General features: G+C 33.9%; 1 protein-coding gene across 2 annotated transcripts; it reads right to left on the reverse strand.

Annotated features, from left to right (window-relative positions):
• Positions 1–3683: 3683 nt before the first annotated feature.
• On the reverse strand, positions 3684–19846 carry LOC112031726 (pyridoxal kinase). Of its 2 annotated transcripts, none has more exons than XM_024064439.2 (13): positions 19700–19846; positions 19495–19597; positions 16471–16564; positions 16220–16324; positions 12531–12614; positions 10944–11017; positions 10571–10635; positions 9742–9805; positions 7760–7825; positions 6509–6565; positions 5544–5588; positions 5379–5432; positions 3684–3915 (listed from the first exon to the last, which is right to left on the reverse strand). In XM_024064439.2, exons 1-13 carry the CDS (start codon positions 19774–19776, stop codon positions 3775–3777), a joined length of 1029 nt encoding a protein of 342 aa, XP_023920207.1. In that variant the 5' UTR covers positions 19777–19846; the 3' UTR covers positions 3684–3774. The 2 variants fall into 2 exon arrangements, with proteins under 2 accessions (XP_023920207.1, XP_023920206.1); XM_024064438.2 differs by having other exon boundaries at positions 16220–16345.
• Positions 19847–20752: the final 906 nt, after the last annotated feature.

Raw genomic sequence — 20752 nt, forward strand, 5'->3', positions numbered from 1 at the left:
ATATGAAGAAAAGGCAGAAGGTGGTGGGTTTTGTGGGCATTCAGACCGGTTTGGAACTGTGGTGGCTTGTCTGTGTGTGAAATGAGGTTTTTGCGTGTGGGTAATAAAAAATTATTTTTTCCTTCAACATGCAACTACAATGAGCTACTAGAGATAGTAGCTCACTGTAGCACACTCAAAATTTTCTAACTTTACCTTCTTTGATGTAGTATCTGTTTTTAGTGCCTTGATTGCTAAAATGTTTATTTTAGTCATTTTAGCAACTTTGCTGTGAATGTTCCAAAGCAGGTAGAGAGAATGGGAACAGATATAAAATGTTCATATTATTGAACGGAAAATAGAAACTCCTCGTAATGCTTGTATATCTTTACTAAATAAATAGAAGAAACTGTTACCCCTGCTTGCTAATGGACTATAGCCAGAACAAGGGCATGGATTACATACCAATCTTTCTCATACTAGTGCTAGTGCAGATGAAAGCCTTTATGGGAGAGGAAGGGATCATTGAGGGCATCCTCGGTCTAATAGTGCATTTATGCAACAAGATTAAGATTGAATGGAGGTAGAGGGAATGGGTCTAGTTCAATTTTAATGGTGAAAGCTAGCCTCTTGAAAAAGGCTTAGACATTTCCAAGCAACAAAAGACAGGAGCTATAGTAGCTACATGAAAGTATAAAACCGAGTCATTCTTTCTAAAATATTTGCTTGAATGCAGGACAAGACTGGAACCAAAGCCAAGGGCCAGAACTCTATCATTAGGACCAACAAGTCTACTCGCAGGTAGACCTTGCCTCCCATTAAGTACACACAATATACAAAAGGATGGATCTAATGACCTGTTTGGATTGAGGGGGGAGAGATGAGAAGCAAAGGGGAGTAGAGTAAAGTTGGCTAATTTCTAGCCAACTCCCCTCTACTCTCCCTTTCAATCCAAACAGACCATAAAAGACTACTATTAGCAAACTTGTTTTCTTCGAATGTATTGATGGAACCTATGTTTTCAAATTATAGGACCTACTAGAGCAAACCCCAAACAAGAGAATTGAGCATTTTTTCTATAAAGCAAACTAATATGTTGATGCAACTTGTTATATTTTGCATATTAACCCACCTCTTATGGTGGTAAATTTGCTAGCTTTGATAAGGCTGAGCTTTTTCTTTGTAACAGAACAATATATATTAATGCATTTTCTTCTTATTATCGAAACAAAAGCAAAAAAGCACCATCATCTAGTGAGTATGCTCTCAAAATCAGCATATTAAAAGATGGAAATACAATGGAAGATGTCACAGATTGTTTTCATAATTAAATTACAAAAGTTCAATCCCATTCATTGCTACATTTTAAACCAAAGAGAAAACATTGCAACTATCCTATATCTGAGTACTATAAACTTTACACTCCAGTCTTTAACTTTTTCAGACAAAAATTGAAAAGATAAAATTGAATCTGCTATTGATTTACTTGAAAAGTTAATTTATAAATTATATGATTATTATCCATAAAAAGAGGTGGCCCCCATCAAATTTGAGAAGACACCATCCTTTTCAAACAACAATAAATCTTTTGACACTTGTTAACTAGGTTGCACAGACATGTCATTTTTGGCAAAGTAGCGGTGTTCGACAAACTCGCCAGACTCTAATGTCCAAGCAGTTTTTTTTTTTTTTTTTTTTTTTTTTTTTTTTTTTTTTACGACACAGCTCAGATAAGCATGGGTGCAGCTCCAAGGCCACCGCACCTGCACCCAACACACAACGACTCGCTGATGATGCACCAATTCGCCTCTTTTTTTTTTTTTTCGATTCGCGCCGATTCGGGCTAAAATCGATCGAAATGAGTTTATCCGTCATCACTTGTTAAGCAACAGAAAGCTTCGTCGTTGCCATCACTGGTTGTTTTCCCATGTCATCGGCCATTTCCCCTAGACTTCCTCCTTCTGTTTTGTCCAGCCGCTTTTGTTTCTTCTTTTGCTTCTTCTTCATCAGTTTTGACCAAACCTCTCATCTTGCTCCTTTTGTTTTAGTTATGTGTGTGGCTCTTGTTTAATTGTTTTGTGTGAGTTTTGAGACCCCACGTGAACTAAAGTGTGAAACAAATTTCAAATTTCAAATATATTTAGACTTTCAAGCTCGTTGTCACTCACATTTGATAAGCATGGTTTTGAAACCCGGACCAGACTGTACGGTCCAACCGGGTTAACTAGGAACCGCCTCTTGAAACGGTTTTTTAAACTCCAAAACCCGTTCTATACAAAAAACCCAGTGGACCGCGCGAACCGCGATCAAACCGTCTGGGTTTGAAAACCGTGTTGATAAGCATATTTTATGTGTATTTTTTTAATAATCAACATCATCTTTTTATCTTTTTATAATTATTATAAGAGCAAGACTTAGGTACAGTATTTAGGTATTGTTCCTTAGGTTCTTCTCTTAAGATTCTAGCATATGACTTTTTTCACATTAATGGAAGTGTATTTTTTAAGTTAAGTAGCCACATGGCAAAATCTTAAGAAGGGAACCTAAAAAACAGCACTAAAAATTTTATGTGTATTATTGTACTGGGTATTAGTTTACTTATTTGTAGTTCTTATATAATTTAAATTCTAGACATAAATGTATTTTATGTCTAAAAAGTATTAAAAAATATGCCTAAATATAAAATTTAATTAATTATTTAATTGTCGTACTCACGCTGTGTCGTACCCTTATTTTTCAAAAATTGCTGTACTCGCGTATCCGTACCGGTATCATATTCGTACCCGTGTCCATGTAACTTAGCTTGTTAATGTACACTCCACTTGACAATACATCCACAATTTCAAGAGAGATCCACATTTTTACCCACATTTAAACATTGAAATGATTCCTAAAAAAACAAAAACAAAAAACATTGAAATGAGTGTGTGGTGGACCCAAGTGAAATGCCTATTGAGATGCCGTGTAAATTTTTTCATTGAAAAATCTGGTAGCTGTAGCAGAACTCATCAGGATAACATACATAACTCATCCCCAATGTATGGTCAGTCAAAGTTGAATGTTCAAGATTTGGAAAGGTCGCAAGTTGCCAAGTTCATTATATGTTTATGCGCATCTGATCTTTAAAATCGAACTAAATTATATTACAAGTATATTATAGCTGTATATTGGCCGTAAGTTTGAAAATTCACAATTTCACATTATATAGAAATTAATAATAAGGATTAGAAATTAGTCTGCATAATACAACTAACCTGTACTCCAAATAAATCAACCTTCATCTTCATTTTTTGTTTATACTTATGAAACCAATTACAAACTCGCATTACAATCGCTGCATAACCATGCCCTTAAACTTACCCCATTTGGCCTCTCATACAGCATGTAACAAAATGTAGTGAAGCAAGTTTAAAGCATAATGGCAGCGTGGTTAATTAATGCTGGCTGCCTTTATGTCTTACTCTGGTATAATCAGCTAGAGGGCAACCAAAAAAATAAAAGCATTTCTCTCTGTCTCTCCCCACAAACAAGATTAAAGACTATTTGTAATATGAATTCTTTAATTTATGAACCCTCAATTGTCTTTCTAATCAAGGCAAAATTATTTCTTTTTTATTTTATTTTTTAATTTTACACGTCAGCGATCAGTTTTTTAATCAGCAGTAACCTTTTTGTTTATGGAGGGATGGAGAGAGAGAGAGACAGAGGATGAAATCACATTTTCTTTTTATAAATAATGCTAAATTGTATCAGATAAGCATGATTATTAAATATGCCCCACCGCATATCACCCATTTAGTTGAATTTTTCAGCTTTGAATGCAACTTGTGGATTGCGAATGTTATCCTGGCTTTGAATCAAACGAATCTCCAAACTACTTGATTGGGGATCGTATCCTGCGCTTCTATAGTCATTCAGTGTCCTCTGCAGAAGTGCCTGCAAGGATGGGAAACACTCCAACAATCAATTTACAATTGTGCAACAACTGAATTCAATTACAGATGGTAACTGCAAGCTATAGTTTAATAATCTCAAAGTAATGGTTCCCCTACAAATGTCTTCCTTTTCTTCTTTTACTTTGTAGGCACACACATGCAAAAGTTTCACTTCATATACCAAATCTGAAGTTCCCCAACAGACCAAATATATGCATCAGAGAATGACTTTAAAGATTGATTTTAATGGTAAAACTAGTCAAAGCATGAAGAATTTAGATGCAGTAACCTTTTTGCAGAAACGACATGCTTGTACGATACAGAACTATGACAATCAACAAAATGTACTGAATCCCTTGCTTGAGAGATAAAGGCATAGGAATTGAAGTGAAACAGACAAAGTTCAAACATTGAAACTTGGTAGAATATAGAGTGATTTATATTTTAATTTATTGCAAGGATTATGTAAACAAATGGAACCATAACAAACTTTGAACTGGAGCCTAAGAACTGGTTAAAGGTAGAAGCTTTGGAATTTATTGAGCAATATAATATAAGTAAGAAGTTACTTAAATCAATATTATTTAATGATAAGTAATACGAATTCTGTTAAAAAAGGAGAGTTATTTAGTACAATGACCTCTACCAAAACACATTATGCTTGAGTGATGTCAACTCAATTTTGTTAGATATAAAGTAACGACTTCTTAATTGGATTAGTGATTGATTGAGTTGAGTTGGGTCGAGTTTAATTTGATTTCAGAGTTCTAAGTGAAACAAGAGGATATAATAATATGAAAACATGGCCACACTTTTCACAAATAGAATTATTCAATATACCCAAGTGAAAATAGAAACCAAAAAGAAAATTTATTTCACTTCCCTATATCTCCAATCTCTCCATGGCTCATAAAAAGAAGTTCATGTGCATGAAAGCATCTGGACTTGAATTCACCCAAAAGGATGACCAGAAAACTTTTCTTTTTGGGGATAAGCATGAGGAGAAGACTCTAAGTTACCAAATCCGTTGCAACTTCTTACAGCAAGCCAATAAAAACTCATCTCTTTAACATCAATTCTAGACCCTTTTCTGGATGATAAGGTAGCTTTGTGCATATTTATTTATCAAAAAAAAAAAGGTAACTTCTTTTTTTGCTAAATGAGCCTCATCCAAGTCTCACTTTCTTCTTCATTCTTCTTATTGAAAAAAAAAAATCAATCCATAGATAGAATGATATCTCATATCGAGAATGAGATAACAGGTAAGATCTAACCTAGGAGCTCAAACTGTCAGATACAACATGTCATCCAAGTTTATGCCTATATATACAAGTTAGTGGCCAAATGTCACTTGGGGGAAAAAAAATTTAAAAGATTCCTTTATTTTATCATTGTAGAAATACTTCCACTTAATTATGAAGGCGACCTTTAGTAATGAACTGCAAAAACAGAATAAATGAGTACCTGCAAGCTTGATACTGCAAGCTCTGCTGCCTTGTCAAGGTTGTCAGGATATTTCTAAATGGCACAGAAAATAATTAGAAGTAGAAAATAAAATGTTATTGCCAAAAAAAAAAAAAAAAAACTCTAGCATTTGATTTGAGGTGGAATTAAATTTAGAGGCATTACATTGCTCCAACCTAGTAGAAGAGAGGTCATAAGATCTCCTGTTCCCTGCAAGCAATGCACATAGTGCTTGTCAATGTAGAACCTCTTATGAGGACATATTTGTTGCAATATAAGGAAGGTTGAAAGCACAAATAAGGATGCAAGGAAAAAGTTACATCAAAATTAATAATCTAATTAAACAAGTAAATGAAGAAAAATATATTTGAACCTGATTCAACGAATAAAGCAGGAAGAGGAAGTGATTAAATAAGAGAACATCTTGCAAAAAGGGAAAAAGAATTAAGGGATTGTATGTTCTCCCTTCCTATGTGTGAATGATTTAATCCATTTTCCGAGTATGATGTGCACCACCAAGAAGCCCTTCACGTGTATTTGAATATTGAAGTAAAATATCTTTTAAAAAATAAAGATTAATTGTGATAACGTGATTAAGGCAGCAAACTGGGATTAATAAAATGGACTTGTGCTTTATACCAGCTATAACTGAACTTTCTTCTAGTTTCTAACAATGAGCTGTTATATCATTAACATACACAATTTTTACTTTTTTCAGAAGTAAATATATTTTATCATGAAAGCTCATTAATTTTTTTTTAAAGCACGCATAGTGCCATGTAATTTTATTTTATTCTTTATTTATATACAATATTTCACTTTCTCAATTTTCATTTTTGACCATCTAATGCAGATGCAAACAAAATTATTCGAGTCATATGCATTTACCCTTGAAAAGACATTCCTAAATATCATTGCATTTTAAGATTTATGTCTCACATGCCCTAGATATGCTACTTCAACGAATATGTCTCGTATCTCAGGCCAGATCAAGTAACTTGTCAAATTCTCGTCATTTAGTGAAAAGCTTCATAAAATAAGCAATTCCAGTTACCAATCAGTCTTAGCAACCCAGAGTACAACCATGAAAGATTTGTATATGAAAGGAAGTATAGTAACAATTCACCTACCGTGAAATATGCTGGAATTTTCGGAATAACAATTTTAAATTGCTCAGGAGATTGATCCTGCCACATGCAAGTTATAGAAAAAGAATAAGTAAGTAGATTGGCCAAAATCATATATTTTCAAATATCTCATTAAGGGGTAAGCATCTTAATTTAGTAACAAGGAAGAGATAAGACGGTTTCATGAATTCACATTTACAAGAAACAAGTTTTGGGAGAGAGAGAGGGCACTATAAATTTCCACCTAAATAAATAGTTTGATAGAAGCCATATAATTCACCAATCTACTCTCAACAAGAATAATATAGAAGAAGATTTGAAGAGACAGCCACAATGAAATTCAAATTTTGGGAGTTTCTAATTTCATATAATTATAGTTGCTTCTCACATTTTCATACACCAGTAGATTGCTTTTTTAGTTCAACATTTGAAGAAATTAAAAAGGGACTTGTCGCCATATCTAAAAATTAATCAAAATAACCCTAAACCTCATATTGAAGAACTTCTTCCTCTGTTATTTCCCACATGCACATTCCCCCTATCCTCTCTCTCTCTCTCTCTCTCTCTCTCCCCCCACCCCCCCCCCCCCCCCCCCCCCCCCCCCCCGGCCCGAAATGAGTCACATTATACCATAGTAACAGAAAACCTACAGTTTACACAAACTAAAGGTGTTTAAATATTTAGGGTTTGTTACACACACCAAAAATGAACAAAAATCATGAACTGAAATCACTTTTGGCGTGTGCGAATTAGTGAATGTGATTGCAGATACATGAGTCCCTACAAGTGTACTCTTCTTTTTTTCTTAGTTTTTTAGATAACACAGGGAACCTTTCTAATGAAGAACCCTATGCTGTGTAAGGTAATCCAAGGGCATTCACTCTTGATGAGTTAAGCAATCTATGCTCATGCCCTGGAGCCCCCCTTCAGGTATATTCTTAGTGGCATACACCAGAAGACCAGCAGGCATTTCTAATGAAAGTAGAAAAAAATTAACATAGACACATCCTATTACGCATACCAATGGACAAGAGAGTCATTATATATATATATATATAAGTAAAGCCAGTAGAGATAAATATATTCCAAAAAAGAATCAATACTTAGCTAATAATATAATTAAGCATCTCAAAGCATGTGATGATGTCCAATGAGGAAATGGTAGCACAGTTTCACGCTTAAGATTCCAGAATGACCAAGTTTAAGCCATAGTTGAAATCTCAAACCATAACTACATCTAATACAACGGTTTACCTTCTCCTTCTGATGACTGCCAATAAGATGAAGACTGCCATCAATAACTATGCTTGTAATCACCACCTGCGATCAACCAGAATATATACATTACACTTTGGAAAACATTCAGAATATATACATTATACTTTAAAATTCAGAGATAAAGGGAGGTGTATTATGCTTGAAGTTCATGAACAAGTTCCTTATATTTTCCTTTCTTTTCTTTTCTTTCTTAAATTAATTTTTAAGTTTGGTAAGTAAAAAAAAAAATTAATAATATGAAAATTTTATTAATTAGAGGAGAAACCTAAGAATACAGGTTGTAAAAAGGAATCCCCCAAAGAATTACAATCAAATATTATCAATGAATATATAAAAGAAATATAAGAAACATTGCCAAATGCATTAGACAACTCAAATGTACAAATAGAATGTCAAGTCAAGGGTAGAAACTCAATTCCATTAAAGGTTCAATTGTTTCTCAATGCCATTAAAGGTGCAATAGAAGCAGATTTTTTATATCTTCCAAACATTCCTTGCCAACAAAAAAACAGATCAACCACCATTCAAAACATCACCCATTTAACCGTATATGTCACAAAGAGACCAATGGTCATTAGCAACCATACAACATCGATTCATCAGAATGATATTATGTTTAATTAGTTTAAAATTTTCCCAATGCCACCATGAAATAAAAAATGCACCATTTCTATGAATTTTACAACCCCAAATACTCCAAGGGGCCTTACTAAGAACAGACATTGAATTGACCATCACATCTTAGCTTCTAATTTGACATATCAGCCCCTCCAATTTTCGGCATTTATAAAACGTTTAGATGGTATTTTAAGGGGGGGAAGCTTAAGCTACACAACATGAAGTGCTGTGTTTGCAAAGTGTAACTAACATGCAAATTTCTTAATGCTACCAATACAAACATTGGAGAATCTAGACTCATCAAATGCATCACAGACTTCAAAGAAGACAAACCATAGTGCTTATTTAATGAACCTATCTGATGCTCTATTAGCCATGATAAGCATGCAATCTTCAGCATATCACATTTTGTTGATTTATGGATTCAATTATTGGAAAATCTCATAACCCAGGAAAACGCTAACCATTTCTGAGAAAGCATAATGGATTCTCATGATTGCATAGACTAATTATTAAGAAGCTAATGGAGGTGACAGATTACTTATCAGGCATTAGGTGAGGCTTTAGCCTTTTATTATCATAATGCCAATTAAAAACAATGCTTCCTCATCATGTAGTCTGACCACCAAGTGCAAATACCCACATATTCGGGAGACTGGCAGAAATGATATAATTAGTGCATCCAAAGTTAGCTATGAATCTTCCCATCAAAAAGGATTTCACTTCATCCCAGTAACTTGTTCATGTGATTACTTCTAAGACAGAGTGCTGCAGCACGCCTATAATGATGCCCCGTATTAATAATGTCCACTTAACTGCAGCATGCTGTAGATTTCAGACATCAAGACTATATCTACAGTTCTTTGCAATGATCCATGTGCATCATGGAGCAGGCTTGTTTAAAGGGGTTAGGAATCAATATTTAATACCAGAGCTTATAGGAACCATATTTAATAGCAGATCATAGAAGACAAGATCATTAGCGGTATATATTCTTCTGCATTTGCTAATATTTTCTTTTCATTACAAATAAGCATTAAAATCACAAGCTTGAGCTATCATTTTTACCAGATATTGGTACCATACAAATATGGTTGCCTCATTGACTTGGACACATTTGCAATCAAATATCAACAGCTTTTTTTTATTAGTTAAAAACTTCAATTACAAAGCACTAAGAAAGTTGGAACCCTAGTACAAAAGGTACTCCAACTTCACCATTGCAGGATAGCAATAGACAAATGATAATTTACCATGGTACATAAATTAGACTCCCATATTCAAAGAAGTGAAAGAATCATAGGTCTTAGAGGGTTCAATATATTATGATATAACAAAACCTTTGATGGTCCTGCAGCATGAAGGATGTTACAAGCTTCCCGACCATCTCTTTCAGAGCCAATCCTGTGACAAGTATATCACATCTTTAGGCACAAGCTACAGCAATGCAAAGGCAAAGGATAGAGAAAAGCATACAAGCTTATCTTTTATAATATATACTAAGATTCGCTTCTAAAATTTTATTAGTCTAAAACTTCAAGTAGTAGTAGATTCAAAGGGGATATGAAAACCAAAAATAAAAAACCTTATAGGTGAAATTTAATGTGTTTATGAGTTCAACTCAACTCTTACGTATTTATATATTAATACACACATTTAAAGAAAGACATAAATGCAGGTGAGGAGGAAGGATGAGGGCCCATAATAGAAAGAGTAAGTGAATGGCAAAACAGGTGCAAAATGCAATCTACTCCAGCATAATAACACAGGACATCTATGTATGTGTCCCATTATTGGTTGAAACATTAATTTCACTTTGTATGAGATGATATCAACTAATTATACTCTTCCATAAAAGTAGTTAAGGACTGGATTAGAAACCAACAAATAACACACAAGTTAGGGGAAAGCAAAGATAGTGACCCTTTTAAAATTTCATATTCCAATTTTTTGAACACTTTACTCTTTATTTTCTATTCATTTAGTTAACTTTTATCTGCTAAACTTATTTCCATGCAAATTTCCAATAATCCGAAACAAGTAGAGAAGAGGGAAAAATGAGAATCATATATTGATGGCCTATGTGGTATATCTAGACATATCAAGATGTAAAAGACTCATACTCAAAAAGATAAGCTACACCAACCCTATCAAGGTATTAGTAGATACCTGAATCCAGTCAACTGTTCTGCTTCAAACTGGTTGGGAGTCAACATTGAAGCCACTGGGACAACCTAGTCATAAAGGAATACCAAAACGTTACCATCACATCAATTTTTATATAACCTTTGCATTAAGAACATTAATATCAATTGGTAATTATTCATGATTAAATGATTACTCCAGCTGTCCCATATTCACGATCCCATTGACAAATTCCAAACACAGTTAAAGATATTGGTCTTACATAATTTTTAGCTTTAGTAGTAGTCAAGAACATCCAAATATTCCAAAATTCATATCCAAATTGTATATATGAAAAGGATAAGATATGATAAGTATGCAAATTAAAAAACATATCAATGGATATCAGATTGCTCACCTTTTCACGATATACTGATACCAGCTCTGAAGGGACATAGAGCTTTCCTTCATCACCCAGCACTGGATCACAGACTAGCCATGAAAATCCAAATATCAATTAGATATACATGAAAATGTTTTTCCCCATTTTGAGGGCAAAAAAAGATATATAAAGGGACATTACCATTATCTAAGACACAATTATTATGCTTCACCTATTAGTCTTAAGCTAAAAGGCAACAAAGAAACACTGTTGTATATTTACCACACTTAGAACCATCTATTGCTTCATTGCAATGTTGTGTCAGATTTGTAGAGCCATGTATTTAGAACCTTTGGGATTCATTGGGTTTTACTGGAAACAATTATTGACCTTTTGTTTAGATGGAGGAACTGGGTTGTTAGGCATTCATCAGATATATGGAATATGGTTCCATCATTTTTGATGTGGACCATATGAAGGGAATGTAATCAGCGCATTTTTGAAGATGCAGAAAGTACGGGTCTTAGCTGCTAGAAACCTTTACTAGTTCCTTATATGAGTGGTCCCATGCACAGAGATTTATGAACACTGATTCCAGAACTACTTTTATGGATATGCTGTCTTTATGTACATGATCTTTTCTTGTTGTAGTTCTTTAGGCTTCTTTGTGATCTTTGTACATGAAGTAGCCTTTCTTTAATAAAAGTATTCTTATCTATCAAAAAAAATCTATGACACTTGAAGCCTAAGTGAGCGTTTGGATCACATCCACGTTTGGACGTTTTGCGTTTCAGCCCTTTTTTTCTTTGGGACCAGCGCTTGGTGCACTGTTCATATGGTGCATTGTTCATGGGACATGAACAGTGCATCAAGGCATATGAACAGTGTTTTTAATGTGAACAGTAACCAAAAATTATTTTTTATTATTTTTAGTTTTCAGCAAAAAATAAGCAGTATCTAAACGCACCATAAATATAATAAACAGATACTAGATATTTTATCAGCTCAAGCCAATAGTTTATTCTCTTCAAATCTTCTATTTAAGTCTAAAATCTCTTTAATATTTGGCTTATGGGGCACTTTAAACTGAGTGTCCTTGAACTTATAAAGCCAGTATGACCTACAGATTACTTGTACAAAAACTCATTTCTAACCTAACCATAATTGTCACCAGCAGCAGCTGCAGCTGCATCAACTACAATAGGTAACAGCAGTGCCTCATTCAAACTACTTTGTGCCAGAAATCAAAAACCATGTTTTATTTTTCCACCATATTTTAACTATGTAGATCGTTTTATTTTAGTCTTTACATATATCGATATTTTTCAGTACAGAAAGAGCGCAACATGAGATGTACCAGAAGATAATCTAAAATTACCATAAATCAATATAATCTGTCAAAGTACTCTTCTTTGTACAAATGAGTATACAGCTGGATATTTTACATCATAGTGAGAACAGTATATTCAAGTAAAAAGTACAACATGTCAATATATGTACTCAACAGATCAAAGCCCTCACAAACTACTTTTCTCTAGTCACTAGTATCTAGGTCACTGTCTTTTATGGCAATGACTGAAAAAATTACTAGTCCAATCTTTATCTGAAATGTAATGTACTCACCATATATAAGTTTCGGGTTTATAGAACGAAGCTTATTGACAACTTCCAATATAGTGTTCAAAAAAGAAACCGAACCAATATAACCTGCAAATAAATTAGTCAACACTTAACGCCATGTAAAATGAAAAAGAACATGTCCCAATAAAGAACAAATCATAGAAACTGAAGAAAATAGCCAGATAACAGGAAAGCAATTTTGATCATAGATTCTCAGAGAAGGAAGAAATAAAAGGGCATTATGGAAAATGTGTCTGAGTCAAAAGCAAACACAATTAGAGGAAGATCCAAATACACATATAATTTCTTTCAAACAGTCAGAAATAAACTCAATTTTCAAAATAATAGATTTTTTAAGGGTAAATAATGCAATATTATTGATAGAGATAAAGCTTTATTTTTCACAATGATAAACACTAAGGATCAAAAGGCATACAAAAAATCACAAAAATATCAAGTGGAAGGTCTAACTAAAACATGAATGAACATTGTGAACAACAATTCCACTATAATCCACATCAAACAGCCCAGCACCATATTCCAAACATCTGAGCCATATTTCCCAAACCAGTTTCTCCAACAAAACAATAGACTTGCAGCAGACCCCAGCATGACCCAGTGAATCCCAAACATCTGAAACACATCTGAGAGAGCATGAGCAAAATCACAGCGAATTAAGAGGTGGTCCACTGTTTCCCCATTCCTTCAACACATACAACACCAATTAGCTAATAGCAAACCCCTCCTTGTAAGATTATCCAACATAAGGATCCTACCTGAAGCTGTTGTCCACATAAAGAACACCACCCTCTTAGGACTTCAAGGAGGAAATTGACATCTTAAGTTAGAAAAATTATTTTCCACGCCCTTGGTTAACATAAATAAAATCAGATCTATCAGATCTCAAGCTAAACCCTTTGTTATACCTATAAAAATATTTAGAATCAATATTCTCTATCAAGGATCAGAAATGACTTTGCTTACATAACTTTGGAATAGGAAATTGACACTTTAAGAAGAAAATAAATTTTCTACTCCCTTACTAGGTAACATAAAAAAATACAAATCTATCAGATCTCAAGCTAAAACCATTTATTATGCCTTTAACAATATTTATAATCAATGTTCTCAATCAAGGATCAGGAATGACTTCGCTTACATAACTTTGGGGAGCACATAAATCAGTATTCACTTTCTCTCATGGAGATATGCGTTAAAAGAAACGGGTATTTAATTATGAACATCCAATGGGTAGATGACCCTGTCAGTTGATCATACAATCATTGTGAAATCAAGTTTAATGTCACAAGACTCCAAAGACCCAGATTTAGTTAACCAAAAAAGGTGAGCATGTCATTAGCAGTTCATGGTGCTCTTTTTTGGGCAAAACAACCCTCCATACAAAAATCTAGCACAATGATTTCCTTCTTTCTAGTTAGTAAAAAATTCATTATAAGCAAAAGAAAAACCTTCAGCCCTCGTGGGCTTAGCTCCACATTGCTAAGGAGTGATGAGGTTGAGTGTTGATAGGTGCCTAAACTACCTAGGAGGTTAGAGTATTCCTTTTGAGGTGATTTAGGGAATAGATCTCATCCACTCATCTCCTTCTTCAGTTACTAAGCAGGAGCTAAAAATAAAACTTTCATTGCAAAATATAGGCCAGATCCATAGTACACTAGTGATGCAAGGAGCACCAACATCATTTAAGATTTTATTTTTGAACTTGAAATTAATTTTGTCTTTGAATTTGAATTTGGATTTTGGATTTTTAATGTTGAGGGTTCATGGAATTTTATTGGATATTTCCATTTGAGCATAATTCTTGATACCCTATTTAACTAATGCTCTTGTAATTGGGAAATGCATTTTAATTTAAATATGAAAATTATTATTTTGAGAATGTTTTTATCTTTGTTTGGTGGTGATGTGGTGATGTGTCAGGCTTGCAGGCTAATTCTAGGTAGTGAAGCCTAGGGTTTGTTCTGTTTATCTCTTTTGTTCCTCGTTTATCCCTACTTTCATACACTTTCCTGCATCAACTAGACATATACCATAGACCACAAAATGGAAAATAAAAATAAAACCAAATCAGATCTAAAAAGCAAAAGACCCAAAAATTTACAAGGAGTTCATTGGACAAGATCTTATAGATGTCAAAAGCTGATTAGGTAGCTAAGGGTTGGAACATGAGGATATAGTAATAAAGTGCACTACACTATGGTCCACTAACATGCACCATAGAGTCTATATTACCATTGGGCATAAATTATGTCAAACTAGAATTAGAAAATATCTCAATGATTGCCTCAAAATAGACACCTTCCTACTTCCAAGTAGATCTTTCTTTAGTTCTATCTAGACACTGTTAGGGCTTGGGTTGATACAATCAAAGGAAAAGCTTTTGGCATTTGAAACCTCGTACATTGAGGAAAGCATCTTTCTTTTTTATGACATAGGAGAACTTCACTTAAATTAGTTGCACATCGTAAAGCATATTGTACAACAATCCTCACTGTTGATCAAACTCCTACAGGCAACTGACCCCACATTGAGGAAAGCTAAAACTATGGATCCATGCAAGAAGTAAAATTCAGCATGTAATTGGTAATAGTTTATATATAACTGGCACCAAGTGGATCCCTTGTTAGGGAAATTTGGGAAAGAATCCAAAAGACTCAAGTTTAGGGGGAAAAAATCAGATGATAGATGGTGAAGCATGGTAGTGGACTGCCAGTCGGTTTGTGGAATGGATAGACCTTAAAAGAGCTACAGGAGTTAATTTTATGTCTTGTACAGGTAGAATTAAGATAGAATTATCTTGTAGATTTTTTTTATTTTTTTATTTCAGTAAATATTTCATTAATGAAACGAAAAAGGGGCGCAAGTCAACCCATGTACACAGGATGTATAAAACAGGTACACCAGCATTAGGAGAATTATTGTGTAGGATTTATAGATTCGTTGTAAGCTTGAGCTTTTCTTAGTGGATAGTTGAGTATATATCAAGTATCCTTTACTGTATTCACAACCTATTGTACTCTTTTCCTAGATTTGACTAAAACCTTTTTTATTAATTATCCACACAAAAAAAAGTGCTAGGCAAAGTCTAGGTCTAGAGACCAGAATTTTGAATGGTACAAGGTAGTTTGGATTAGGAATTCGTACTACAGAGGAAAACATTTATATTGTGTTTGGCTCGTACAGGAAATAGGTAGTGATCTACTACAACAGACTAAAGACATTTGAACAATCGCTATCGTTAACTTATATGAAATTTTTTTAATATGGAGCTCAACCATACAAAACCATTTATTCATCTCTCAAATTCTTCAATGCCTCTTATGAGGAGCCATCTGTAGGAGTAGCTGTCTAAATCTCAATATAACTCATCAAAAATGATTTTGAGATTGTTAAAGCATCAAACAGAAACAAGTTATAACAATTACAGGAGGTTCTGTTAAACATGCTTCCTCTGCCACGCATGGTTCCCGTATACAAACAACTAGAACTAGATCCTGTTTTTTCTTATAAATACTTGTAGATGACACCCCAAAAAAAAAAAAATCTCCTATCCTGTCTCCAAAAGGTTTGTTAAACAAATCCCTCTCCAAAGATAATATACAGCTACCATGGCACACAAGACCAAAGATCCAAGAATCAAATGACAATTACAGAAAATAATTTTAACATACCTGTTAGTAAATGAGTGTAGTATAATAAATTATTCGCTTCAAGGCCTTCTATTAGTTCCCATAGCTGCTGTCCATTCAAAACTTGTCCCTTAAAACTTGGGTATCCTGCATCATTTTTCAAGTAGGCTAAACCAGGGTTACACCTTTGTTAGACAATGCCCATACTATACAGATCGATAGATGACATCGCACCATAAGTCAGGCCTCAGAGTTACTGAGTCTGTTCGGGTGAAGTAATAGTAGCAGCTTGCCTGTGTGATTTGAGAATTGCACTGAATTAATTGGATCCACATCATAGCCCAATAGTTGTAAAGGGAAGACGGCTGATTTATTTCCAACATATCCCTAAGGAATAGAAGCACCAATGGCATTAGGTATATATACTGTTACAGCCTCGATCTAGATAGTGCCCAAAGTATACATTGAATACATCTTTGGGACTCCATATGGAATGGAATACTTGATTCAAAGTAAATTTAAAATGTATATATATATATATATATCTTGTTGTACACAAGGAAATTAGTATAAATTACATCAATACAACAACAAAAATTTAAATTTTAAGCTTGAAAAATACTGTTTCAGTTACAATGCTGCTTTGGGGAAGATACACACAGAACTCATTTCAAATGCTCTCTAAAACAAAAAAGAAGAAGATCATTCCCTTTGATGTCAAAAGACCTAACGATTTGTAGATGCACTGACACTGTCATTCTAGAGAGGGTTCACAGACGAACGATTATGATATATATTAACACTTCGCATGAGAATTAATTGAATGTATGGGAACACAAATCATAGTATCAGATTTTCAAGACTAAAGATAGCATAAATCCAAATATCTACCCGTTTATTTTTGAGTTTTCCAAAATTGGGTTGTTTGAAAAAAATCTGTACCTAGAAAAAAGTGAAGTTGAAAACAACTATAATTTGGAAGTGTAATTTGATAACGCATTACCAAATGCACAACCAAAGTGGATTAGTTGGTTGTTGTGCAAAACCAATCATTCCTTCTTTTATTGATTTCCTTGATTCTTGTAATTTTTGTACTTGAATTGTTGACCACTTGTACACTCCCTGTGTACTAGGGTGTCCCTTTTTTGATATCAATAAAACTTATTACTTATCAAAAAAAAAATATTGGCTTTTGAATGCAGTTCCAAAATCAATGAGAAGATCTCAACATTCATTTCTTGTTTCACATGGCACATTCGTGCTTCTTAGAATAAAACACATTTCACATAACAGACAGTTCCATACTTCTTTTTTTTGGCAAGCAAATTAGAGGCTATAGCCTGATTTCAGGAGTCACAATTCATAAGAAAATTCTCATAAGTCTGAATGTACCTTCCTCAACAAATAGCCAGTGTGCATTAAATTTTAGAATACTTCAAATAAAACCAATTTGATGATGACAACAGAATAAGTAATTCAGCTCCTACAGGTCTATTTTCTTGAGCTGCTTGGCACATTCTATAGTGCCTTCATTCTCCCTCTACTTTCACAAGCTCCCAAGGGGTTCCCACAAGAATCGGAGAACGAGGATTAATAACAATCTTCTCAAGCTTGATGGCACTTTCAAGTAGATTAACAATAAGCTCAATGTCTATTGCACACCCCACAAATCCCACTATTTCCACCTCACTGAGGTGCTCATTAGGATATTTAATAGCCTTCCTTAATTCCTTTTCTCTCAGGCCCATAACAGCTCTAAAGCAATTTTTTGTAAAAAAGGTGCCACCTCTATTATTGATATAAAACCAATGAGGGCCATGAGGCTCATTCCATCACTTGCACGTACTATCCATTTAGGGTATCTAAGTCTGGCCAATGTTTGAAATTTTGGGGATTCCATATTTTGAAAAGAAGAGAATAAAAATTCAAGCATCAAATAAGGTAGCTTGACAGAGGACAAAGTGCATAATTCAGAGGATCACATCCACCAACATCTAAATCTAGAAGACGGGGCAAGGCCTAAAGACTCAAGATTTGGAGCAAAAATCTCAATACTTTTAAATTCAAAACAACATCTTATGTATAAATACTTCAACCCCAGACCCCAGTGATAAACCGCAAATCTTCAGTCACTAGATCTTCAGAATAGGTGACATGTGATCTTTCAAGCAAGGGACAATTGGAAAGGAGGTGCTCAAGAAGCTTGCCGGTTACATGTACGTACATTAGAGTGAGGGATGTCAGGGACTTGATGCAAGATACTCCAACCACAGAACTTTTGATGCTAGTAAAACGTTCATGTGGAAATGTATAACACATTTGTTTTTTGGCGTGCCTTTGTTGGTGTTAAAAGTCCAATTCAAGCCTCTTAACTCCCTTTAAGATTGCAAAGTTAATCCATCCATCAATGTGATGTTTATGACGTCTATCAACCCAAAACAAACTCTAAACTAGTCTATATTTGAGCCATGTACTTTTAGAACATGGTTCACCCTTTTCACAAACTTTCTCCTTTCAAATTTCAAATTTTTTTCTTTTCGTCAGCCACGTCCCAAAAAGTATCTAGATCATCAAAATCCAAACAACCAGTGAAGAATGGCCACAGATGTTTCCATCTGTGCGAAAAAACACTGGTTCCAACTGCTTCTTTCATAGTCAAGAAAGGCAGAATCAAGACTAGCATTTCATCTGGCAACTGACTTATCTGTTCCTCCAAATCCTTGCCGTTGGAAGTCAGAGGCAGAGGAGAATTATTGATTGAGGAGAAGGGTATAAATAATAAATAATAACACAACACCCATTCAATCTAATCTAACCCTCATCCTCCTTTGTATAATTTTTTTTCCTATTCCTAGAAAGACTTTCCTTGTTTGCTTGCTTCATGTTCACGTTGGGAAAGGAATAGAATTCCTCCTCCCATTGAATACTCCAATCACAGAGTTCTGTACTTTACATTACCACAGTGAAACAAGCTAATAATTTCTAATAATTCAAAATTCTCAGGCACGCATTATAATATATATATATATATATATATATGAAAATCAACACCAACACCAACATCGAAACTAACTGAGATTAAATAAACGAACTACCATTAAATGCAAAGATTACATACAAACAAACTGCATTAATCAACTGAACAGTAAGTCATGTTAAAATCTAGTCCAGGCAAAATTTTCGATTTTGACAAGATAAAAATGACAAAAAAAAAATTCCCCTTTCACTTTCTCAAGTTTCTCGGCAGCCAAACAGAGGATAAGCAACTAAACATCCAAAAATTAACAAATAAATAAAAATAAAATAAACAGAAATACCTGAACTGTGTGAGATTGAATACTGAGAACTCGACCGGTCTCCGAAGGTAGAGCCAAGGAAAGTAACGGAGGTGCCATTTCTGAATTTCGCAAGCTTCTTGACCTTCAATACCATTCAAAAAAACATAGTGAAGAAGAAGAAGAAGAAGAAAAAAAACAAACTAAAAATGATCAAAAAATGGGATTTTCATGGAAAAGAATTTACCGGAAAATGTGAGTTTCTCGGAAAATTGAAATTCCAAAGTGAGAAGAAGTGCCAAGTCCCGGAGACCGTAACAACATATATTATATTGAATATTATATAGAAGCGTGGAGCCCGGCGCGAGAGAGAAATTTGGAAAAGGTCTGAAGATTGTGGGGTTGGTATTTAACTATTTATACTAAGAAGAAGAATATGACGTGGATTTTGTCCGTGAAATTACGAAAATGCCACTGCCCGTTGGGTGGCGGCTATGATTTTTTTGGGAGATACGTACCTCTACCCTTGTTTTTTCAAACAGAATTCAAATTTCAAATATTTTATTTGACGAGAGTAATTAACTAAAACTTATAAATGGGTTGAAATTGCCAATGTTGAAAATTGAGTAAAGTGGTATTTAACTATAGGTTTGGTTAATTTATTTTATGAAACTTTTTATTGAAAATTGAGAGTGCTATTAAAAAAAATAGTTACTTTTTTTATTTTTTTCATAAAATTTTTTTTAAAATAATTTATTAATAAATACTCTAAGAACATCCATTAATAAAATCTTTTAATTATTTATACTAAGAGGAAGTATATTATGTGGATTTGTGAGTGAAGATGAAAATGCCACTACATACTATGCCTCGAGTCAAGGTTTTTTATAATTACTTTTTTAATAAATATGATAAAAGTGTCAATTTATAACATCTACTCCTATTGAATAGTCATTATTATAATACTAAAATATCAATTAATTTTTGTTATTAGAGGATAAGAGATGGTATATGTTGAGCTAACTAGAAAATTTCAATGGTACCATCTTGCATTTTTGATATGATGGTCACTCTATAAGTATAAGTTATTTTGGGTGTGAGAAGGCAATAATCAGGGTTGAAGTACACACATATACACTTAGATTATGCAAGTAAAATTTTTATCTTGTATAAAAAAAAATAAAAATAAAAAATTATTTAGTAGGAAAGTGGAAGGGTGTTTTGGTAAACTGGGTGCATGTGTGTTGTGTCGGGACTTTGGATCGAATCTGAGTTGGGAGTTGGAACGTTGACAAAAAAG

The sequence above is a fragment of the Quercus suber genome, unplaced genomic scaffold (assembly GCF_002906115.3).
Source record: "Quercus suber isolate HL8 unplaced genomic scaffold, Cork oak 2.0 scaffold_40, whole genome shotgun sequence".
In the NCBI taxonomy this organism is placed as follows: domain Eukaryota; kingdom Viridiplantae; phylum Streptophyta; class Magnoliopsida; order Fagales; family Fagaceae; genus Quercus; species Quercus suber.